This window comes from Nannobrachium achirus, assembly GCF_963921795.1.
Source record: "Nannobrachium achirus genome assembly, chromosome: 10".
Classification (NCBI taxonomy): domain Eukaryota; kingdom Metazoa; phylum Chordata; class Actinopteri; order Myctophiformes; family Myctophidae; genus Nannobrachium; species Nannobrachium achirus.
The window spans coordinates 31,662,659-31,688,976 of record NC_137819.1 but is presented as its reverse complement, the minus strand read 5'-3'; the positions used below and the strand labels follow the sequence as shown (position 1 = coordinate 31,688,976).

Below are 26,318 nucleotides of genomic sequence, written 5' to 3'. Positions count from 1 at the left end.
ATGATCCATGTACTGTATATGGAGATATGCTGTGAGAGCCCAAACATGCTTACTCAATTATTCGTGAAAGTCCTATGATGTCTATGACATCTGACATCATACCCTTTTATGCTCATACATGGAGATCCCTGTAAGTAGAACCATCCATTAGTGTGGTATGTGGCATATCAAGTCCTGTTAGATATGGGCTGAATATTGATGACATTGACATCAGGGAACTCCACATATGGACATAAAAGGAATTCTGTTAGTGTGACATCACAGTTAAGCCAGAGCGTGATGTCAGAGCGGCAAACCCATTCTGTTGAGAGTGGTCCACCTGACATCACGGTGACGTCAGAACATGATGTCAGAGTGAAAAACCCATAGAAACACAGTGTCAGGCGTGACCGACAGATACGGAAAGATTTACCAGTTTTCACCTACGGTCACAATAAGCTCACAACGTATCTCATCAAGACATATTGTGAGCTTGTAGATCGGCTATTATTAACACATTTGAACTCGTCAATTAACAAAAATGAACTTGTCTTCCATTCAGTGGCTAGGATCAGGTATAAGTGGCCAGGACGCTCCATGGTGTACTGTAGCTCTGAACAATCCACTCCTTCCTTTACACAAGGATCCTGTGGTGAACACAGATGACCCCGAGACTTTGTATTCAGTGGGAAAGTTGTCCTTTGTTCTGAATCACTCGCCCATGAGGCGGAGCTGGATTGAAGAGTTGAGAGTCCATAGAACAGAGGCTTATCATGGAGACCTTGCCAAGGAGGACATAAAAGCCTGGGCCAGGAGGACTCATTTGTCCCTTTTCTTTTACAGCAAAGTAGTGGTGGCCTGAATGCATAGTGGTCTTCTTACACGATGCAACTATTGACTATTTTCTCATCGCTTATTCTATCGATTACTTTTTTCGATGAACCCATTAAGATCATTAACCTTAAAATGTCTTCTAAAACCTAATGGTTTTCAGAAAAAAATATGTTTCTTTATCTGTGGTGCTCAAGACCATGGTTTTCTCTGGTCAACCAGGTGGTGGTACACCTCAGTGTTAATTTCATAGAATAAAACTATGACGAAAAATGTTGGTCGACTACCTTTTTTCACTGAATTCTATAATGAGTAAAACTAGGAAAAAATATATTGATATATTTCATCAACAAAAAAAAAATAGACTATGTTAACTCATTTGCTGCCATGGCCGAGGAGCCCGAAAAAATCCCGTTGTACCGCCCTGCCATGCCCGAGGAACCTGAGAATCTTTGGAAAAAATAAAAAATAAAAATAAAAAAAAGATTTTTTCAAAAAAAAAAATTTTACCCCAAAAAATGTAGTAGGCATGATAGCAATCGCGAAATTGCATGTTTAACCCCCATAGCAACCCCATCTTTCAAACATGGCAGCCATCTTTGTTTACATTTTAGGAAAACATAATGGCTGCTATCTCATGAATGCCTGAACGGATTTCCATTCGGACTTTTTTGTTTGAAAGCTGTGAGCAATGTGGACACACGTGGTGCATTATCTAGGCATGGGTGTGCATGATCCGTGCACTATGAATTACATGGAAGTCTATGGAGACTGGAGGCATATGAGAGTACAAAGGTATTGTTAAATGGCAGCAAATGAGTTAAGGTGGGACTAGTTGAGAAGAGATCCAGCACAACTAAAAGACAAGTACATTTTATGTTTAGTTGCGCTTGCGCTCTAAAAATAGCACATTGTGATAGGCTATTTTCTGCATGTGATCGGCTATTTTCTGCATGCAACCAAGTGTAAAATCAGCCATTGCGGCCCGCCAAAATACATTCGTGTGGACAAAATCAACTGTAGATGTAGTCGACTGAAACGGAAACTTTTCAGATGACTAATACATGACTAAAACTAAATAAATTCTCATTCAAAAGACTGACCGACACTAAAATCACAATTTGCTGCCAAAAGGAAGACTGGCGGTGGCGTACCTTTGCTGAAGTCCTTGGGGTCCAGGGAGAGGCAGTATCCCGGCAGCGTCTCCAGCAGCAGCTTGTAGCAGGCCCTCCAGCCGGGCTCGGGGATGGTGGGGGCCACGCACTGCATGGCCGCCACGCGCTTGAAGAACGCAGACTTCCGGCGGAAGCCGATCAGGTCGTAGAGCTCCGACAGGATGCTGTAGCGCTGGATCTTCTCCTCCTCGGACAGCTGTGCATGGTGGACCATAAACGCAGGAGAGAACAGTGTTCTTTTTTTTTCACAAGGCAACTTCACATTCTGTAGTTCCTTTTGTTCAAGGAGAGGGCTGTTAGGATATTGCATACAATTTATTAATGACATTAATATTGAAAAGGTAGTGTTCATGTATGACATGTTGTTTTACAAAACATAAAAGTCATGGTCTTTCAAACGTGTATTAAAAGGTTTCACTCCCTGGGCCCTGGCAGTTTCTTTTTCTAGGCCTTTTCAGTTGCAATAAAAAATATATATTATTTGCCTGCGGGTGTCGCTGTTGAGGGATTTTGCCTGTCAAATCAAGCAGGCCCTGATCCACGAAACAGACTTCGTTCTCTCCCAAAATCTAGGCTAAAAGGATCAAGCCTTTTTCAATCGTAGACCCCTCTCTCTGGAATTACCTTCCACTGGCATTCACAGTCAGTTAAAAAGCTGTAAAGTTACTTTATCTAGTATTTTCCACCTTCTGTGTCTTTATAGGCCAAAACAAGCCACTTAATGTTTTGGGCTCAATTATTTAAACGTTGCAAAATCGAAATCTTGACGCAACTCCTCCACATAGGCCCCGGGCATTTGTGCTACGTTTCATGTTTTCTTCAAAACAGATTTGTGCAACTACTCCTACAAATGTTCACACAAGTTGGTGCATATTATCTCCGGAGTCATGTGGTCAAGCTACATCAGTCAGATTTTGCGGATTCCATTCCAATCGGCTAGGACTGTCTTCAAAATGTTGTGGGCCCTGGCTAGGCAACCCGGCCTGGCACTGATCCGAGCTCCAAAGAGTGCACTTTTCTAGTTTTATTGTAGTGATTTTATTCTTTGTACAGCACCTTCTAACACTTCTTCTCAAAGGCGCTCTATAAATAAACTTCACCTACCTTGCCTCTATTGACTTTAGAATCAATATTGCATTGATTACTACAGATATGTCCAGCTCCTGGCTACATATCTGACCTTTTCGTGTTCCTTTATTGCACGGGTGGGCAAATAAGTTCATCTTCCAAAGCCATTAGATAGCTCTATTGGTGTGTCCAAAGTCTAGGCTAAAGACCAAAAGTTACTGTACTGTACTGTGCAGTATCATTGCCATCAGGTCCCCTAGGCATTGGAACCTACCACAGGAGATTAGTTTAGATTTTTACGCTAGTCTCTCCATTATAATTGTTTTAATTATAATGTACTGTAGATCCAAAGCCAGGTTGTGTGTTGAATCCTGGTGAATCCGGCTTTGTCGAGCGTGTTCGGGGGAGGGAAGCCAGGCAGGGAGGGCTGGGGGGACCTGTCAGCAGGGAGGAGTAGCACGAAGGCTCTATGTCCTCCCGATGGGGGCTCCTCATTGAGAAGGTAGGACACAACAGCAGTGACAACACACACAAATGTGCGTGAGGATTGGGAGGAATCAATTGGGATTCGATTGACTAAATGGGGGAGAAAAGGGGGTAAAGAACACAAAGGAGGAAAAAAAATAACAGCATTTGAGCATTCTCTTTCAGAGAACGCAATTATATTGTGTGCATCCTAAAAGAGTCTATGGAGATTAGTTATTTCATGCATCTTTGCTTTTTAGACGCTTTTCTCCCCAGTTTAGTCGTTATGCCAATTAATTCCTCCCCACACTCATATTTCTATGTGTTGTCACTGCTGCTGTACCCCACTGGATTTTGCCGCCCCAGCCTGTAGGATTACACGCTAGGGATGGGACGATAAGTGATATTACCGTTTATCGTGATAAAAAACACTCACGATAATCGTATCGTAGAGATTTAATTTATCGTGATATTGTCCTCCATCATGTACTCTGGGTTCAATTCACCTTTTATTTGCCGAGCTGCATATCCGGTACCACCTTCTATAATTGGTAAAAAAAAGTACTTATAAAATATACATACCTGAGATAGTTTTTTCTCACTGTATCAAATGTCTTTGCCAAAAAACAGCCGATCTACAAGCTCACAACGCGTCGCATCGCGACGCGTTTTGAGCTTGTAGATTGGCTATTTTTTGGCCAATGTTCCGCCCCAGGGTAATGGATTTTGATTATCGCGATGATATCGTAAATCGCGATTTCTTTTGTCACAATAATCGTGATATGAAATTTTCACATCGTCCCATCCCTATTACACGCAATGACAAATATCACCCTCCCTGCCGGGCTTCCCTCCCCCAAACAAGGCCAATTGTGTTCGTAGAGAGACACTCGACAGAGATAGATGCACCGCGATGGATTCAAACCCCTAGACTCGGCGGTGGTGGGCAGGTACTGTACTGTACTGTACTGTACATCACCCAAGCACTTTCTTTCATGCCGGGACTTCATGGACTTCATGCATGAACTTACAGGACTCCTTGACAAGAGCAATTCATGGCCCAGCCCCCCATCTACATCACATAACTTATCCGTCCCTACCCTACCACTCGCTCACTCAGATCCGCAGATCAGCACCTCCTTAAGGTCCCTTGGACCAACTTGATAACAAAGGGCGACCGAGCCTTTGAGACGATAGCCCCAAAGCTCTGGAACGCCCTCCCCCTGGACGTAAGAACGGCCCCCTCAGAGGCTTCCTTTAAGAAGCATCTAAAACATACCTGTTCAGACAGGCCTTTGGTCACTTATAGGCATCCATGATTTGACTGTTTTCTCGTGTTTATGTATTCTCTGTAATTGATTGGTGTTTTTAATTTATTCTTTTATTGATTGGTGTTTTCTCTGTAATAATGGGTTAATAATGTTATAGTAGAGTTTACTTTTTATTGTGTATCTCTGTAAAGCACTGTGCATTCGTGCTGTGAAGTGTGCTATATAAATAAAGGTCATTCATTCATTCATTGACAAAAAACGATATTACAGAGAATATTAAAAAAAATTCAATAACAAATCGAGTCTTATCAGTCACCAGAGCATGTGTTAACAGTGAGTCTATCGTGCTTAACGTAGAGTTGAATTGGCTTATATCAGATGGGGCGTATCTGATCAAATGAATATCAAATATCAAAATAATGAGACAAGCAACAAAAACATACTGTAGGATCAAACAAAATTACAGAAAGGAAATGACAAGTGACTCTCATCCCGTCAACATTATCACTGTTTCTACTTGTACTCACAATCTTGATTCTTCAGCAACTTAAAAACGGTTGTCTGGGGTGCACACAAAAGCCAGAGTAGACATGAAAATAGTAGACATCTCCCCCCATCTCTGTAATGTCCTCAATCAGAAAGCCAGATAGAAATCCAGGTAATCTAGCACATTTAAAGTCTAGACTTTAAATGCCTCGATGTCTGTCTCATTCAATAATGTTGCCCTTTCTCCTCCCGACCAATCTGGAGATTTTTATATTCTATGTTGTTCTTCTTTTTTGTATTCTTCTTTTTTATTTTATTTTTAAGAAAAGAAAAAGAAGGGAAAAATAATGTATTTTCAAAATGTTTTTGACCTACTTCGATTTTCTCCCACGTGTCTCTTGCCTTATATTTCCTCGCTCCTCTATACGGTGAGATAACATGGCCCTGCATACCCTGAAGAAAATGTTTGTTCTTTCTCAAATGTTTTTTTTTTGTCTATTAAAACTCACTTTGTAATTTTTTATGATGATCAAGGTTTTCCCACATAAAAAGTAAGAAACAAAACTTGGGAGCACGGCTACTCTTTCTCCCTTGAGAACAATGTGGATCTATGAAAATCTGAGGAAGTACCAAAAAGCTCCCCACCTGCAGTGGAGGAATGTGAAAAGTATGCTTTGATGCCAAGTTCTGCAAATATAACAAAGTCAAGCCTCGAATAAGCGTTAACTTTAGAAAAGACATGTTTTAGACAGAGTGGAGGGGAATTTTAACCATTTCAACCCTATGTACTTCATTGACCGGATTCCCCCATAGCCTATACAAGACCCCCATCTTTATCCCCTCTACACCAAATCTCTTAGCTGAAAATAGCCTCCATCTACAAGCTCACAACACGTCGCAACGTGATGTTTTGTGAGCTTGTAGACCTACTATAGGCTCTGTGCAAGACCCTGTGCATAATCCCAGGTTTCCAGAAGGTTTCCAGGGGGTGGCATAGCTTTTAGCTGTTCTTTTTCATTTTCCTATAGCTTTGTTTGATTGGCTCAGCAGCAGATTTGAACTGGAAGGTGTCATGTGTGTCTCCGGTTCACACCTGCTGCCAAGGAAATTAACCCATAAAAGCCCTTTGCACACATGCAGGCGCGTTTATCCGCACAGATAAAACGGACAATTTAATTTTTTAAAAAGAAAACATTGATTCTCTACTACCTAATGCACACCGGATCCGAATTAGCCGTGCGACGAGTGGCTGCGGCCGTGCGTTTTTTTCTCTCGATCGAACCCAGTTCGATTCGTGCTTCTTGTCGCATGCGGTAAGAAACTCATCACTCCTTTTATGACTCCTTTTGGGATCCGCAGCGCCGATTCCGCAAAGCATTGCACACCAAATCCAATGCGTTTTATTCATGCAGCAAACGAAAAAAAAAAAACGCAACTGTCCTGTGTGCAAAGGGCTTTAGACCGGGAACGCATTATTACTTTAACCATTATTTTATGCTTTAACTATTAAAAAATAGCAGATATACAAGCTGACAGCCCCGTGCTGCAAGCTTGTAGATCACCGGCTATTTTTGAAAAATCGTGAACATCTGTGCAAGTCTTTGAATATTTTTTAACCGATTCTATAAATGTCTGCTTTTTTGGAAGAAAAAAATGCATGTTTTTCTCAAACTTTTTGTCAAGGACCCCTAGAATTATATGTATTTGGCCGCCCACGATCCCCGTCCCTTTAAAAAAAGATATATACAAAGATTTGCACAAATGTTCCTGATTTTTCAAAAATATATTGTATATCTGCTATTATTCAATAGCTAAAGTATAAAATAATTCCAGTTCGTAATGGGTTGAAGGTAGCTATGGAAAATTTTAAATGGAACAGGAAACATGTATGCCAACTTCTGGAAGACTGGGACTACAGTTATGCACAGAGACCATGTTCGCGGAATGTTCTTCTCAAAAGATAAAGGGACGTTAGTTTTACATGTGATTAACCATTTTCAACCTACCGTCTCACTATTTTGGGCATGTCATTGTAGGTTACAAAGGCTAAAAAGAATTGAAAACGTTGAAAAGATGGAACCATTCAAATAAACATTTTTGGTGTGTGGGCGCTACCTTTTGAACAGGTGGAATTAAAAACAAAAAACCCCAAAATGTTCTGAAACAGTGACTCTAAAATCTTGAAAGTGTGAAAACTACTGATTTAGAAGGCATCAACGACTCGGCCTCAGGTCTTAATGGGGTTAAGTATACATGGGCAACTGGCGGCCCGGGGGCCACATGCGTCCCCCACCTTCACTTAATGCGGCCCACAGGTTGATATCGGAACACTGATATATTATTGATTTCAGCTGTTACAATTCCAAACATGCAAACATGACCCGCTTTAATTACTTTAATACTACTTACTATATTAGTAGTTGAATGACTAGTATAGTAGTATTAAAATGTTGGTCTTTTTTATGTCCAATGTATTTGTATTTAAAGTCATAAAGTTAAAATAAGTATAACTAAATTCATTGGAAATTAAATCAAAATGTTATATTTCAGGATTCCAATTAAAAAATAACAAAAAGATAATTCAGGATTCCAATTCAAAAGTAGGAAAAATAGAAGATCTACAAGCTCAAAACGCGTTGCAGTTGAGCTTGTAGATCTGCTATTTTTGCTACTCTTAAGGTGGTTGCACACTGCTGCGTTTTTCGGGCCGAATATCGGAGTGATTTTCGGAGCACGTGAATAAAAAAATCAACCTCACGTTATGTCAGTCACGTTTGCACACTGCCGCCCGTTTCGCGCACCACTCGGTCCCTTGCTCTCTCTATCTCTCTCTCTCCTTGCCCAGAAAAGCGCATTTTGCAACGAAAAACGCAGCAGTGTGCAACCAGCTTCACTGGCGATAAGAAGTTTTTGCTTGACAGTAACAACATGCCAAGGGATGTGGCCCTCTGGAGTGAGTGTGGAAATATAGTGGCCCTCGCCATCATCAAAGTTGCCCACCCCTGGGTTAAGTGGTTGAGTGTGAGGTGAGTGGATGTTGATGATGGTGAGAACAAACCTGGCCCAGGTTGATGTAGACAGCATTCTGCAGGAACTCTGAGGCCTCCATGGCTCGTTTCTGCATGGCCAGCACCCTGACGGCCTTCACACAGGCCTCCAGCTCGATCACACCCGCATTCTTATACTGCAGGAAGACATGATGGGGAGACAAGCACAGCTTCAGCTTCAGCACCGATCAAACATCAAACATGAACAACAGCCCGATGGTTAGCGTGACTGCCTTCTTATGGCCTTCAAACAGTGGTGGTGGAAAGTAACTTTCATCCAAGAACATTTACCCAAGTACCGTACTCTTTTATTTTACTTGAGTACTAACATTTTTTAATACTTTATAGTCCTTAGATAAAAGAAGAAGAAGCACTGCGTGGGTCCTTGAGTAATACAATAAACTGTAGACAGGTGCTCTTTGGAGAGGGTATATAGATATTAGGACAAGAAATCTAGTTCCATTCCAATGTAACAAAAACATTTGCAGAGATGAGGCGGACCCTGATGAAGGCCATACTTGGCCGAACCGCGTTGGTCGTTTTCTTTATGATTTTATGATTTAAAATAATTTGTTTTTCTACCTCAAACTGAACAGTGCTGCCTTGGATCCTTTCTAAGTTCCCCACCTCATCTCTGCACATTTTCTGTTACATTGGAATGGAACTAGATTTCTTGTCCTAATAACTTTATACTCCTTATTTGAAAACTGTAGTTGCTTTAGTTAATATTGCTCCCATCAACCTAGTCGCAATCTGGTCACCAAGACAAACTAGAAGGAGAGAGCGCCAATAGAATATGGGTGAGGGTCAAATGCATCTATCATCCACACAAGTAGGCTATGTTTATAATGAACAGCATAATTGTGTCAGTTAAGTTATATATCACCACCACCAGTCAAAGGATAGTCTACGATTTGAAATGCAAGTGAGATGGATTTTGGCTGAATGAAAAACACTCGCCACGAGTCGCCTCCCTCTTTCAAATGTGATGATTAATCAATATCCAACAGGATTTAATATGGCCCGTCTTATTAACAAATACGCCTTGGCTACATAAAAAGTTAACTTACATGGCGTCTTTTGTAACATAAAAGGCTACAGCTCTCCATCGAGCCGAGGCTCATGTTACTGCAGGCAGTTTTGTTGGGAACACTTGTGGCAAAGGAGATAGTGTTTCGGACAAGGTAGCAAAATACTTTTTTTATGTTGGCTGCTGACTGACTGACGACCCTGAGAGGAGTGCGGAGCGAGCGTGGAGCGAGAGGTGCGCAAATCAAGGTGAGCAACGGAGCGGAGCGGCACGGTGGCCGACCAAGAGCCCTCTCCACTCAGCTCATGTGCTCTGGCTCCTATTCCAACCAACCCTGAACAGAATCATATAGCTGCAATTATACATTTTGATTACATCGGACGAACCCAATATGGCATCGCCTCTCCAAAAGTCAAACCACTGCAGCTGACACCATAGCAACGGGTCATAACATACATTGTCAGTAACAGCAGGTCACTGATAAGAGGGTGTTAGGGTGTTGGTGCAGACCGTTGATATTCTGATGCTATCTTGGACCATGGGCCCGCTCATCTTCATCATGGGGGGACAGATGTGAATCAGATCCACATAAAGTAAACATTTGAATACAGGCCTTTTTAACTTGTAAAATAGTATATTGATTTATTTATTAGGTGAAAATGTGAGTGCTATGGATGTACCGTAACACACTTCTGTGTACTTCTACTGTCTGGAGGTTATACCTTGACGGTCTTCTTCAGCCAACCTCCTAATCAGAACTGTTGATGTTTTTGTCATTAACATATGACCGCGGTGCTCGTCAGTCAGCGCACGACGCCACTGGCGGGGCCACCAGGTGACGGACAAACTGTGATAACCGGGAGGCTCTTGTCATTCATTTCTTTTCAGAGACATCCCAGCATCAGTCACTCCGGGTTTCCGCTGGAGCAGAAAATGGAGCCAGCAGCACTGAGACCGCACAACCTCCAGGGTGAGTGTGTGGGTGCATGCGTGTGCGGTGCGTGCAGGGGTGTCGCACCAAATTCTGGGCCCCGGGTACAAGGATTCACCGCGCCCCCCCCCCCCCCCCATGAATGTTCTTTATAGGGGGAGGGGTTTAACCCATTTGGACAGGGAACACATCATTACGCATTATTTTGTGCTTTAACTATTGAAAAATAGCAGATATACAAGCTCACAGCAAGCTTGTAGATCTGCTATTTCTGAAAAATCGTGAACATTTGTGCAAGTCTTTGACTATTTCAAAACATCGTTTTAAAAAAAAAAAACTATGTTTCTATGTCAGTGGTGCTGAAACTTTTTCATGTGAAGGACCCCCAAAATTATATGTATTATATTATTTGGCTACAGACCCCCAACTCAAAATATTTTGTTCCAGGGACCCCCCAGAAGCAACATTTGAGTTACAAATATTCTGTTATAAAATAGATAAAGTATATCCAAATATTTTATTTTCACGACTCGCACTGCTATTTTTCAATAGCTAAAGTATAAAATTAAGGCCCCTCCACCTTGGGCCCTATAGTAACTAACTCGGTCCCACTTTTCCCACCCTTGTGACGGCGCACGCCCCTGGGTGCGTGCACGCCCGGTGCATGCGGCGTGCGTGCGTGCATGCGCCAGCACTTTACCTGGCTGCCAACCCCTCCGCCCCACCCCGTCTCCCCTTACACTCATTGTCTCCTTATTAAAATTCTATTAATATTTCAATGGCCGTATGTTGAGATGTAATTTAATTTTGAATGAGCTAGTTACAGGTAAAAGGGTCAGCGGAGGTCACTCGTAAGAAGGCAAGGAGGCAATTAACCCATTAAGGCCTGAACACATTATGACGCAATATTTTATGCTTTAAATATTAAAAAAATAGCAGATATACAAGCTCACAGCGCGGCACCGAGTGCCGCGCTGCGAGCTTGTAGATCTGCTATTTTTGAAAAATCGTGAAAATTTGAATTTTGACCCAATTCTATAAGTGTCTTTTGAATCCTTCTAAGATTTTGGGAAAAAAACCTATGTTTCTATGTCAGCAATCTGGCCAGCCATCGTCAAAGAAAAGGTCCTTTTCACTTAACTGGAGCTCAGTTAGTCTGTTCTTGAGAGACTACCATGTCAGTGGTGCTCAAACCTTTTCATGTGAAGTGATGATATTTATATTTATTTGGCCACAGACCCCCATTTCAAAATATCTAGTTCCAGGGACCACCCAGAAGCAACATTTGAGTTACGAACGTTCGCTTTGAAAATACATATATTCAAAGATTTTCACACATTTTCACAACTTTTTTTCAAAAATAGCAGATCTACAAGCTCGCAGCGCGGCACTCGGTGCCGCGCTGTGAGCTTGTATATCTGCTATTTTTCTATAGTTAAAGCAGTCAATAGTCATAGGCCTAAATGGGTTAAAATAATGGAGATGAAGCACGTTGTCAGTGAACACTCTGTTGGGCTAATGAGCCTGTTTTGTTTCCCTGCATTATTAAGGATTCTTTGATATTAGATTTTTGCATCGCCGTGTAACTGTTGAACTATGGATATCCTTCGACCGTGTCAGTTTCATGTCTGTTTAAACCCATTCAGAACGGTAACACATTATTGTCTATTATTTTATGTTTAAAATTATAAAAAAAATTGCAGATCTATAAGCTCACAGCGCGAGCTTGTAGATCTGCTATTTTTGATAAATCGTGAACATTTTAATTTTGACCCGATTTTGACTTGATTCTATAAGTGTCTTCTAAATCCTTCTGAGGTTTTTTGAAGAACACACATTTCTACGTCAGTGGCTCTCAAACTCTTTCATGTCAAGGACCCCTAGAATTATATGTATTGGCCGCTGACCACCGTCTGCACAACTTTTCATGATTTTTCAAAAATAGCAGATCTACAAGATCGCAGAGTGCCGCGCTGTGAGCTTGTATTATCTGCTATGTTTCAATAGTTAAAGCATAAAATAATGGTTAAAGTGATTAAAATCTAACTCGGCACGTTCCAGGTCTTTGAGGCTTAAATGCTGCTTGCCTAGTTCTTTTTGGGAGCCGTTAACACAGGGTGTGCTTCTCCAATATTTACTCACATCAGTGCTGCTTTAGTGTCTTGTCTGCATAACATTCAGCAGGATACAGCTGCTGCCGTAAGCATTACACTGGTTTGCTCGCTGCCTACAGGTACAGTAGAAGCTACAGGCACAGACTTTTAATCACACCAACCCCCTCCACAAGTCCACTGAAAGATAATGAAACACTGCCCCCTGGTGAAGATGTTGATTATTACAAGATGGGTGTTCTCAACAGCCCTGGGGATTTCAAACTTTTTAAATGTCACAGATCCCCAAAATTTGCTTTGATTAACTCATGGACAGCCCATTTCAAATGATTCCATTATAGGGATGCTGTTACACGCAAGAAATACCTTCACACATTAAGATTCTCGTATATTTTTAGGGGTTAAAGAATTGCAAGTGAATTGAATTATATACTTCAAGTTTAACTAGAACTAGTCTGAGAACTGATATGAACCCGCCCCCCAACTTTCGCTAGGTGTCCCTGAATCCCAATTTGAAGACCATTGTACTAGCTAACCTATTGGTAATTTGAGCTGAGGCTTTTATGCCTTTATTGATAGGCCAGTGGACTGACAGGAAATGGGGAGAGAGATGGGGAGTGACACGCATCAAAGGTCGTCGGGATCAGGATTCGAACTCGCGACACGCTGTCAGGCATCAGAGCCTATGTGGTATGCGCCTGGACCACAAGGCCAGCGGGCGCCCCTGCAACAGGTAATTCTATACAGTGTCTTAATCCAAAGCAAAATTCAAAAATAGCACAAAGCCTGTAAGCCAGTAAATTGTGCATTTTCACTACTTAGTAAAAAGAATGTATAGCCTATTTATAGAATTTTGACAGTGTCAGGCGTGACCTTCAGAGAGACGGACAAAGATACACAGACAAGATGTGCAGGTTTTCATAATTAAACGAAACAGGGATATTTACTTGTGTCGTGACCCATAAAAACAGTCAAAGGTTACGCCAAAAAGGAGAACACAACAAGCCCCAGCTCCTCCTGAGCCACTGTTTGGGAACCACTGAGCAACAGCCTTGGATTTCCTCTCTGCTGGGTGGAAACCTCAAATGTCCAAAACGTTCAGGATTCAAAAGTAGCAGATCTGCAAGCTCAAGCTGAAAGCTTTCAAGATTGTAGATCTGCTACTTTTGATGCTTTTGCATGACGCTTTAGTATGGTCAAATGAGGCTTTACTTTACGAAGAAAAACACACAAAAAGTTAGCATATGGAGATAAGAGGTTTCTGGTCTGACAGCAGCGGTTTGTGGTGTGGTCATGATTCCGTACCTTGCCATAGTAGGAGATGGCCTCTTTGTATTTCTCAATAATGTCCTCGGGGCTCAGGCAGTTCTTGGCTCTTCCAATCTCAGTGCTGGTGTCCGCACTGATACCGTTGGCCGTGAGGGCACCTGCATTAGACAGAGGGAACAACGGCACGCGGTCACTTTAAAGAAATGCCACCGAGATGACCTTCCAACCAGTCTGTTCGGCTGCAGATAGCAGCGCAGAAAATGAGGGGGGGAAAACGTAGGAATGAAAATAAGGAACAATTCATAAGGTGATATCAACGGCTTTCCCTATAAAACTGGTGTAGGTGGGTGGGTGCGTGCGTGCGTGTGTGCGTGCGTAAAATAATTGTAGGGAATGTTCAGTTATCTGCCCCCCGAAATAAATGACTTTTGGTGGGCCGAACGTCAAAGTCACATTCAAGGTCAAAATGACTGTCATATCCCACAAATGTAGCCATGTAGAATGATGAGGATCGATGCATTGATGCAAATGTGACGTGATCCTTTGCCATCTGCGTACATCTCACAGACTCACACTGTGCTGTCAAATGGTATATTTTTACAAACTGGGTTAGGGGTTAGAATAAAGGGCCATTTAGGCCTAGCACTCTAACTATACAAACATATATACAGTTTTCCAGTCCACACCACAACCTTTAAAAAAAGAACAATGGTGAATGAAATAGTTATCTTACCATTTACAGTGTCTGGTGTGAAGTGTGAATAGTGTCTAACTTCTTCTCCAAAGTGAGTGACACCCACAGTCACAACACTAGAAGGAGCACCTATGATCTTGTACCCCCCACATAGGGAAAATTATTCGACTACTCTGCCACCATAATGTGAAATGTCCTGATAATATCCGTTAAAGGATGTGAATCACTGCCTTCTTTCAAAACTGGCCTGTCAGAAAGCTGGAAAGGTAGAGACAGATGAGGTGTCATACACTGCCGCCTTTTTTCTATTCCTCCTCTGGAAATATAGCCATTTGTATTTGTTGACAACAGGTATAAATCTGTTAATATTCTGTTCTGTTTATCAATAACTGAACACATAGGACCACACTGGAAACAAGTCCCCAGGACTTTTTCTTTTTAGCCTAAATGTTTCACTGTACCACTGTACTGTTTTGACCAAAAAAGTATTCAATCCATCAATAAAATGGCTCTTAACTTGAGAATGGACGGCTAGATTTTTGGTGGCAAGGCGAGCCTGTCCCCAATAAAGTATTACATTTGGAGGCCAACAAGTCGAGATCACGATCAAGGTTAAAATGTACACTGGACACCATCTTGCAATGGGATCAGACCAGCCGCAACGCACTCTTCAGGCGCCCTTGCCCAAACCACACTGATCTTTGAACTCTGCCTTCATTAAGATCTCAACCACACACTCATCAAGTTCAGTGACACTATCGTGTCAAAGAAATCTGTCCAGACGGATAGACAGACATATAAACACCTAGCAAACAGACTAAATATTGTCTGTCCGCCCCACACACACACACACACACACCTATCAGGGATGACAATGGGATGACGCTGGTGTAGGCAGGGTTTACAGCCCCATGTGCAAGTGTTTGTTTTTTAGTTTTGTTATTTTTCCTACTGCGGCCGTCAGGGGATTTGTGCAGACAATAGGAGAAAATAAACAGAAACATGCTTGCTTGCTTGCATAAAGAAAGATACAAGAAAATATCGTCGTTGTTGGGCGGAAACCTAATATCTCCAAGTTTCACATTTCTATGTTCTTTCGTAAAGTAAAGCCCTGCTTCATCATACAAGGCCGTCGCACAAAAGTAGTGAAAACAGCAGATCTACAAGTGTGCTTGTAGATCGGCTGTTTTCACTAGTTTAAATCATTTTTAAAATGGCAAATGCAAAACAAACGGTTTTGGACATACATGGTTTTCACCCGACAACGATGATATTATTGTGCTTGGATGCGTGGATTGTATCGCTGCTTAATGGACGTGAACAGGCCTCATTAATGAATAAAATAAAACATTTACACGTTGCCATGCTGAGGAAGCTTTCGCAGAACATATAACAACGTGGTAAACATGCTGTGAGACTTTACAACAAGCCACCGAGAGCACCTAAACAAGCTACATAAATACTAGTGTGATGAAGCTGATTTAAATGGGTGGGAACAGATGGCTATGTTTCAGAAGTCTGCCAACGGAGTCTCATGTCTGAATCTCCCCACTCTGTTTGACGGTGTTGGCAACCGTTTCCGGCTCTCAGCTGTGGGCCTATCATCCTCCATCGTCCTTGTTGCCTTCACTGCTCACTTCTTTTTCCAACCCAGTTTAAATCAGGAGGTTGTCCAACATTTTCATGTCAAGGAACCCGGAAATTGATGTTGTATTCGGCCATGGAATCCCATATGAAAGGATGTTTTGCCAGGAGGGTCATGGACCCCTGAGAGAAGATTTGTAATTTTTCACAACTGATAAGAGATTTAAGATCTACGTGCTCACCACACATTGCATCGCGACGGTTAAACCTAATGTCATACTAGACTAAATCCTATTGCAGGAGACCCACTGGAGTCCCTTAAAGTAACAGTGGTCGGTCCCCAGACCGTACTTTGAGAAGCCGTTGTCTAAAATGAAAACATCGTCTCTGCTGCTCTCCCGACAAACAGCGAAACAGATTGAATGAGTACAGTTTGGGTTTCCAAACTGCTGACATATTATGGCCGAAATCACATTTGAGCCAACTTCTCAAGCAGGCAAAAGAAAATTAGATTTTCCGTTGAGAACGTTCCAAAAAGCAGTTGTAAAAGAAACGAGTACCTCCTCGGCCCCAATCTGATTAGAATACAAATTTCAATCGAGAGTTTCATTGCCTAGCAACGGAGCCGGGTCCATAGCAACGATGTGGCGCTGTCACTGTGACGCGTGTGAATAATGATGTTGCTGCAGTGCACATTTCCTGCATCTAACACCACAAGCAACATTCAGTAGCATTGATGTCAAGCGGAAACCTTGTACTGTATGTCCAAAACTAGGGATGCGCGATATTGACATTTTGGCCAATATCCGATTACCGATTATTTGCAGTGGTGGACACTGGACAGTAACGTACGTACACTAGTACATTGAATTGGGTAGGCGTTTTTGGAGTGTTCATTTGTTGTTTTTTTGCAAGCTGATGACTTTCACTTTGCTACATTTTAAACAGAAATACTGTACTTTTGAACTGGCAATTTCAGAAAATGTACTTGGTAATTTGTACTTTTGAATACTTGAGTCTTGAGGTAAAGAAGAAGTTGCCAGCACACAAGGAAATCCTTTTCACATGATTTATTTACCTCTCTGGACTTCAATACTTGAGTCTTTACTATTCACATGGTCAAATGAACCGATAACGATAATGCAATAATGCAAATTTCCAGTAGGGTTTAGCCTACACCTGTTACACAGTAACTGTGATTATGGGTTCAGATGTAGAATAATTCTAATAAACAGTGAATTCTTAGGCCTACCGATGTATCTGCGCAAATAATGTTTTTTATTTTAAAGTTTTCCAAATTGTTGAACCTAAGGAGAGCTTCTCCAGAAAAGAACTGATTGAATATGCAGCCTTAATCAAATGGCTTCTTTTTTTTTTCAACAGTCAAACAAATATTATAAAATACAAATTTGATATCGGTTGGATATTTGTGCCGATGATACCAATATGATGACCATTTAATGATGCATCCCTATCAAAGACTCTAAGGGCCGACGCATACTCCACTTTTAGAGCCGAATTTATTTCGGTTCGGTTCGAGGAGTCACAAAATCTCGGTGGCACGAACAGCCTTATTTATGACTCAATATTCATAAAACCCACAGCTACATATTCTCAGAAAGTATGCTACAGGCTGTTTGACTTAATCAATCAATACTAAGAGGTTGGTCAAAGCAGTGGTGTACAGGTCTACACTGAGCAGTCCAACCATGGTTTCAAAAGGTATGGTACATGATTTAATTTAAGTCAAATAATAACAAAATGTATCAATGTTCTGATAGTACTATTTTCTATAGAGAGTGGGGCGGGTCTTACGCACACCAAGGCCCTCCCCCACTCGATCATGATAGGAGGAAGGTAACCTCGCCTCACCAGGCTTTTCTGGGGGAAAGGTGTTCGTTCACTACAGGCCATTTGGTTTCCCCCTAAAGCGCGGAAACCACTAGAAGAAGCGGCGTCGCTTTGATTTGCTTCCCCCCGTTTGTTTCCCCAATCCCTTTTAAAATGCTCGAGTAGCCTTGTGTAGTCTTGCCAGTTGCTACGAGTTGGACTAAAAGATGCATATACCAAACGATTTTTTCAAAAGCAAAACTACTCCGCATCAAGGAGTTTATTAGGTAGGCCCTAAAAGTATGTCGCAGGGGAATCCTTTTGGGTTAAAACTGTATCCGGTTTGATCTTTCCGGCAAATTGTAGTCCTTTGAGGACTACAACATGACGTGTTGTGGTTTCCGCTCAGGACCGGTTACAACCCCGAAAAGTGAAGTGATCCCAGACTAGGAGGAAGGACGGGGAAACTGAAACTTCTTTTGTCTAGAGCGGAAGTCCTTATATGGACCAAACACTCTATAATAGCTACTACTACCTGACCCATTTTGTTATTATTTGAATTAAATGAAATCACTTCCTCCTACCTTTAAATTCAAATGTGTACAAAGCGTGTGCCACTGCCACCTTCTGGCAGATCATGTCTATGACAGTCAGACTGAACTCCCAAACTAACAGATTACTGCAGACTGGCAGTTAAATGAAGTCGGAATATCAGTTGCTGAATGCACAAGTCCTGACACAGACAGACAGCTACCATAGTGCTAAAGATAGCCTATGGTTTGAGGTATCTTTCAACAATAAGCTATCTGCTATCTGCTGCTTGCTTCCCTACAACTTGCGACCTGACACGACAGTGTACCCACCACCCATTCAACAGACCGTTTCCAACACTTATTATCACCGCCGCCAACGGTACGGTGGAGAGCGGTGACATGCACAATCTGTGAAATGACATGATGGGGCCAACCAAAAAACTGTGTGACCGTGAGCGAGAGGGAGGAAGTTCACTTTGAAAAACAAATATAAGAACCTTATAACAAGAATATTATCTGTCACCAGGAGTAACAAAAGAAAAAGAAAAAAAAGACAGCAACTTAGATTTAGAAACGGGAGAAGTAAAACACTGGATTCATTCATTCATGGTGCCGAATGAATCACAAAATAGAATGCACACACACACATGCTACAGTACATACATTACATACAGTAAGTACATACAGGGTAAAGGCAAACGCAAGAGGGCTGCAAGCAAACGGGCAGAAAACACCTACTACAACTAGGGGTGTCAGGAAATACGCAAAAGCCTGAAAAAAATTGCTGGAATAATCAAAGTGAGAGAAAATCTAATAGAATTTCAACGTTAAAATGTAAAGTTAAATTGCTATTCGAGCTCTATCAAGAGCTCGAATAGCACCTGCAGTTTGATGTGAAGAGTGCACACTGCAGTCAACGACTTCAAGCCCATATACTTAGTTGACTACTGGATCCCCCAGCGCTATTTTTGCCAACTTTTCGCCCCCAGAATAGGGACACTATAGGGCTCAAGTTTTTAAAAGAAGAGACTCTAAAGTAGATTGCAGAAGCGCAATTTACAATACTAGCTTTGAGTTTCCTCTAGGGCTGTCACGATATGACATTTTACATGACGATTAATTGTCACTCAAATAATTGGCGATTAACAATTTAATTGTGTATTTGTCGTTGATAATTACATTTCTGTTTGGCTTTTAGGCTTTGAAGTTGCATATGGTAGATATGACACATAACCTAAATATACAAATACATTACTGACATATTTGAGAACTTACTACTTAAAAAATAACTTTGATAGTGGAAATAGCCGATCTACAAGCTCACAACGCGTCGCGATGCGACGCGTTGTGAGCTTGTAGATCTGCTATTTCCACTATTTCTGCCATTTTTCAACATTCACGATTATGACGATTATGACAAAATAATTGCGATAATGTCAAATAATCACGATTAGACGATTATGTAATAATTGTGACAGCCCTAGTTTCCTCACCCGCAAATTTAAGCCTCCAGGATTCAAATTGTACTATTTTCCTTACGACAAAGAATCAATCGAAAATCTAACGGAATCTAGAAAATCGTGACACCCCTAACTACATCTACGTTGGTTAGTGAGAGACATACCATACCTGGGTCAATGAGAACCTCTTGTGCCCCTATACAGACAGAGAGAAAGAATGCAGATTCACTCCATGGCACAAGGCGTTAATGTTAGCAGTGTTAGCAGTGTTAGTCCCAAGAGCACACTTCAGTGCAGCCTGCAGCGTCCCAACGGCACTCACCTTGAACCTGAGCAAAAGATTATTATGTCGCTAGAGCAGCATCCAAGCCACTTTAACCACATTAACCTCGGTGTACCTAATTTTGGGTATGTCATTATTAGGGATGGAGCTCGTTAATGTTTTATTGATAATGATCCTGTTTATTGAGCCTGGCTTTTATCGAGCCCACTATTGAGCACTATTCATTTGTGGAAAGATGTGAGACGATGACAGGACTGGTATCTCTTATTATTGGCCAGTTGTTGTGACTGTGAGTTGGTGGCTGGCTGACCACCATCTATGAAGATGACAATTGATTAAATATCATTAAAACAATCATTCATTAGTCTGCAATAAGTGTTAAATGACTATCTTATGAAAAATACTGTAATAATTTCTTGATTGCCTCTTGTCTTGATTGTTTGAACATGACGTCATGGACCGCTATGCGCTCGATAACAATCTTGATAAGCCCAAAGCTTGTACTCAATAAATGTGTTATCGAGTTTGTAGCGGGCCCTTGTTTGGAGCTCCATCCCTAGTCATTATAGGGGTAAATAGTCCAAATTGAAAAATTGTGAAAAAGCTGATCTACAAGCTCATAACACGCCATGATGAAACTCCTTGTACAGTAAGACTGTAGATCAGCTATTTTCACGTACAACAAAATATAAAATAGTGATTAAGTGGGGACGTTTTTTGGGGGGGCTTTTATGCCTTTATTGGATAGGACAGCAGACTGACAGGAAATGGGGGGAGAGACGGGGAGTGACATGCGGCAAAGGTCGTCCGGATCGGGAATCGAACCGGCGACGCCACCAGGCATCAATGCCTATGTGGTATACGCCTGGACCAGTAGGCCAGCGGGCGGTTTGACATGCTTTTGCCTGAACCAAGTTAATTATTGTGATTTTAAAGTGGCTTTTTATAGTCACTGCCACTGGCAGGTATGGCAGTTATGGGATGTATTGTATACCCCATTATTTCCCATACAAACCAATCAGTCTCTTTATGAAAAATGGTCCATGGTGTAATCTCTTGGTAATTGGTCACCAATTACATTATACACTGTAGATCTTAATTATAGTTCCTTCAAATTTATCAAGGGAAAAAAAGCACACAAGATGGTGTTAAATCACAACTTACATGTTAATAACATGCTAACAAACTGAGCCAAAGAGAGTAAGTATATGTATAAGTACTTTCAATAAATGGGTTTATTTGTTGAAGGCCAAACAGCAGAAGCTTTGACAGTTCATGCATTTTAACGTCTAGTGTGCAGCGCGCGCACAAAACAAGCAGCTTAGCTGACGAAGCTTGGCGATGCCAGGGGTTTGTGAGTTGCTAGAGACTCTCTCACTCTCAATCGTGACTCGCTCACAGACATTTCACAAGTAAGACTCCCTAATCGGGAGATAAGTGACAGTCACGTCGCATACACAAACTTTAGAAGGCAGTCGTAGCCAATCAGGAGGGAATATGGGAAATGGGACAGATCCTTGTTGATGACATGACTTTAGAGATACTGTGTACTGATTTGCGTGATTTTAGGACAAAATCTGTAGGAGCAGTGTCCAAAAATGTGTTTTGCAAGAATCGGCCTCATGGTGGCGCTAGAAGAGGGCCATGTGAGAAATGAGGGGTGGACGTTGTGGTTTGGTAGCCAAGAAGTGTGTGTGCAAAGTTTGGCATGGATAGGGGCAACGGTGGCGGAGATATGAGTAGGGGGGAAGTGTCACATGACGGACAGACTGACAGACAGACTGACTGACAGCCGGTAGAGGTTTTGATAGTAACTGCGACCTGTCGGTCGCAATCATCCGGTGCAGATATTAAAAGCCTTATTTTTGTCACTGTCGACAAACAAAGAGCAGTGGTTCTCAAACATTTTCATGTATGTCATCTGAAAAGATTTTGTGCCAGGAATCAATGATTTTTCTAAAACAATTCTAGAAATCTGGATATATTTCTTCTTTATTGAAAAACAGCAAATCTACAAGCCGACGCATTGTGAGCTTGTAGATCCACAATTTTCAAATAACCAAAGTATAAAGACGGTTAAAAAAATTATTTTGATCTTGTATTGGCTAATTTTGCTGTGGACCACATGGAAGCTCCTCAAGGACCCCACTTTGAGAACCACTGACACAGAGCCATGACACAGAGCCATGTGTGCCTTACCTCAGGGGTCGTCAACAGGGGGTCCGGGACCCCTAAGGGGTCATCAGAGTTACTACAGGGGGTCCTCCAAATCTTTGTGTGATAGAAACCTTTTTTTTTCCTTTTTTATATTAACCACTTGAACCCTCGCATCCATATTCTCAGAATTTTAGCCAAAAATAGCAGATCTACAGGCTCACAATGTGAGCTTGTAGATCGGGTATTTTCGGCAAAGAGGTTTGGTGTAGAGGGGAAAAGAGCAGATTAAGGTGAAAGGTCAAGTTTATTAAGTATTGACGGTTCAAGTGGTTAGATATCTGGAAACACAAATTGACATGAATCCAAAATACACTGATGATTGTGCTGTCAAATGATGAAACTATATGGAATCTATGAAAAGGCTGTGGGGGTCCCTGCTTCATCTCACTCTCTCAACTAAGAGGTCCTTGGCCTGAAAACTTTGAAGACCCCCCCCCCTGCCTTACCTGGTCTGTGGCGTTTGCCCGCGTCCGCCGGCTGGGAGACGCTGGGTTTGCGGCCCGCGTTCTTCCCCGCCGTGCCCCCTGGGTAGTGGAATATGACGGAAGCAGAACACAAGCCCTCTAGAGCAGCTGGGGGGGGGAAAAAGAGATAAACGCCACCAGTGAGCCTCTGTGAATGTGAACCACATGCAGCATGACACTGAGATCAGAGGAACTACTGTCTAGGGATGGGACGATACGCGATATCATCATTTATTGTGATAAAAAACACTCACGATAATCGTACCGTGGAGTTTTAATTTATCGTGAAATCGTCCTCCGTCATGCACTGGGATCAATTCACCTTTTATTTGCCGAGCTGCATATTCAGTACCATTTAAAGGACAACTTTAGTTTTTTACAACAAGGGTTCATATAGATTGTAATTAAAGAATAGAAAAGTTCTAAAATGATTTAATTTACTTCTTTCTATTGTTTTAGAGATTCTTATTTCAGTGGTTGGGGGCATGCGTACAAGTGGCTAAATATGTCATTTTACACAGAATACGGTAAGCCCATTCCCAAGATACAACGCAACCTTTTGTGGTTGGATGTGACTTATGGGGGCTAGAAGTGTTACTGTAAATAGCAATAAAGAAACTGCTGGCTTATTGTGTCTAAAAAGACATATTTAGCCACTTGTACACATGCCCCCATGCGTACGCATACGCATGCCCCACATTTTAGCACGGTAAATGCGATAAAACAATAGAACGAAGAAAATGAAAACATTTTAACACTCACTTTCTTTTCTCTAACTACAATCTAAAATAAGAACCCTTGTTGTAAAAAAAACAAAGTTGTCCTTTAAACCCCTTTTTTCATTATAGTGTTAGTGGACAAAGTGGACACTGCTTACCTCCGAGCCAGAGGAAGTCGTTGACCCCGCGGAGCAGCTCTACAGCCATGTGGTAGTGGACCAGGGCATCCTGCAGCATGCCAGCCTGCAGACACAGGTCCCCCACATGCTTCCTCATCCGGCCCTGGCAGCGCTTCTTATAATGTCTGACAGAGAGAGGAACAAGATGAGGGAGGAAAGACAACGTCAAGAAAAGTGCAGTGCACTTTTTATTTATTTTTCTGTTTTTTTAATGTAAAATCTAAAATCACACGGATGCGTTCCCAGTTTTAATGGGTTAATGTATTCAATTTTCCTTTTTATTATGTGTTTCTTTTGCATCGTCTTAAGCGCTTTCAAACTGACATTCTATTTTGTGTTAAAAAAACTTTTAGAAATTGGAACCTTCAGAAAATAGCACAAATAGCAGAACAAGCAGCTCACAACGCGGCGCATCGTGAGCTTGTATATCTGCTCTTTTGGCTATTCATCGTACAACAAAGTATAAGGGGCTTAAGTTGTTAATGCTCTGTATCTCAATGCTTAATGTGTTGTGTAAAATCACTTTGAACTGGCATACATTCTTCTCACTGCCCTGAACAGAGCCTGCCCTTTTTATAAAAGGTATTAACTTTCCCTGTGTGACCCATACCAAAAGACCTGGCCATGGCCTTTGCTTTCTGCCATGAATGTCATTCATATCTTACCAGGGGGGTGCCAGCAGAGTGAATCTTATCAGTTCGCTACAGGAGGGAATGTGTACTGTGCTATGCTTTAGGGTGGGAGAGGCACAAGCACAGGGGGAGGGCATTGGGCAACAGAACAAATCCATTAGATACTATGGTCTGACCTAGACAAAAACACAGGGAACTTCTGGATGGGGATAGAAATAGTGTCTAGGATAGAGGGACAATAATGTGTCTGTCGAGCGTCTGAGTGACTGGGAAGGTCAAGAACGGACAATAACGTGGCTCTGCAGATGACCTTTCAAACAAGATATATAAACTAAATGGATTTTTATCAATTTTCTATTTTCTTCTTCGCTTAAGACAGTGGTTCTTAAGAGTGGGGTTCAGGGACCCTCTGGATTCACTGAGGGTTCCAAATGTACCCTTACAGGTCTGTAACGCTGAGAGTTATGGTGGGTCCTTGTAAAAGTTTGAGAACCGCTGACTTAAGAGAATATGAAATAGATTATAATAAGATGTAGGAAATGCACAGCAGAGACCCATGTCAGATGATCAATAGCCAAAAGAACGCGGTCGTTCATTAAACATTAGCATTTATATTGTGCCATCAAAGACATGGATGTCGTTATCAAATTCATGTTTCCATGAGTAGGTGCAAAGCTGTGCCAAGCTGAAAGGAACAGTGATGACATGAGATCCATGCATGTAGCCCAGTGGTTCTCCCCATGGGGTCCTTGAGGGGGTCCCCAGCTAAATTGTTGATAGGAACCAAATGGATCTTTACAGATCTGTAACTCTGAGAGCGTACAAATGGACCCTCACGGGTCCATTTGTTTCCCTTTCTACACTCTCAGAGATATGGGGATGTGTGGCCCCATCTTACACACCAAACTGACACCAAGATTTTAAAATTAAAAAGAAAAAAGTTTGAGAACCACTGATGTAGCCACTAGGTTTTCTCCTGCCGCGTAAGCCAATGAAACTGCCAGTCAAATACTAAACCTTCCCAATCCCCGACATCCACAGGTTTCCCCTGAGAGCCTAAAACAAAACCTCCACTGCATGGATTTGTGCCACCATGAGTTCCGCGGGTTCAAACCACCAGCTCCTCCTTCAAATACCCTCAGTTTCGCTGCATAAATTTGCATCGTAAGGGGCACGAGTATGCAAATATGCAGCACAGCTTACTGTATGTACAGTACCTAGAAGAGATGCTAGATGAGGTAGGAAGGACGGACGGACGGACGGACGGACGGACGTACGTGACTTAGCAACTATTTGTGCACAGCCTGTAAGAAAGAATATTATGGAAAAATGGATGGTGTTAATGTGTCAGAAGAAGAGATTTCATATTGGGCTCACTGTGGTAGTGATCCCCATCCATATAAAGATGTCAGTGGTGCGGAGCCGGTGTTTCACTACTGTATGGGAAATATTAATGTTGCCTATGCTGGGTTATAGTCCATTATAAAAACATTAAGCACACATACTGTAGATACGGTTGCTTGCTTTTATGAGTGTGTGACAAATACGATCTTGAATCTTCAAAGTTGAATTACATTCACTTGGGGCTAATAAAATAAAACAGTAATCAAGCTACAGTAGAATGTTAGCCTAAGGTACTTCCCTCACAATCTAATATGGCCTATAAATAAATAACTTGGCAACTCCTGGCCTCATTTATGCCTGTATTTTAACCATTTTGGCTATGTCATATTTAGGGTGAAAATGTTTTCACCACTTTTTCAAAAATCACAACGTGTCAAATCAAGCTTGTAGATCGGCTGTTCCTGCAGAACAATCAACATCATACAACGACGTATGCGACAGGGCTGAAGTGGTTTAATTAACCCATGTAGATCTGGAATGCATCCGTGTCACTCTAGATTTGAACAACTTTAACCATCATTTTATGCTTTAACTGTTAAAAAATAGCAAATATACAAGCTCACAGTGCACTGCAAGCTTGTAGATCTGCTATTCTTGAAAAATCTGGACAATTTGTGCAAGTCTTTGAATATATTGACCCGATTCTATAAATGTCT

At 41.7% G+C, this 26,318-nt stretch overlaps 1 protein-coding gene across 1 annotated transcript in view; it reads right to left on the bottom strand.

Annotated features, from left to right (window-relative positions):
• Positions 1-26,318, bottom strand: part of trappc9 (trafficking protein particle complex subunit 9) — a gene marked incomplete at its 3' end in the record, with an annotated part of 422,586 nt that overhangs the window by 391,852 nt on the left and 4,416 nt on the right. The window contains exons 4-9 of the mRNA XM_080735848.1: positions 23,606-23,751; positions 22,711-22,836; positions 19,934-19,960; positions 13,700-13,821; positions 8,334-8,459; positions 1,965-2,181 (exon numbers count right to left, since the gene is read on the bottom strand). Coding sequence (XP_080591974.1) covers positions 1,965-2,181; positions 8,334-8,459; positions 13,700-13,821; positions 19,934-19,960; positions 22,711-22,836; positions 23,606-23,751 — 764 coding nt within the window. The remainder of the gene's footprint in view (positions 1-1,964; positions 2,182-8,333; positions 8,460-13,699; positions 13,822-19,933; positions 19,961-22,710; positions 22,837-23,605; positions 23,752-26,318) is intronic.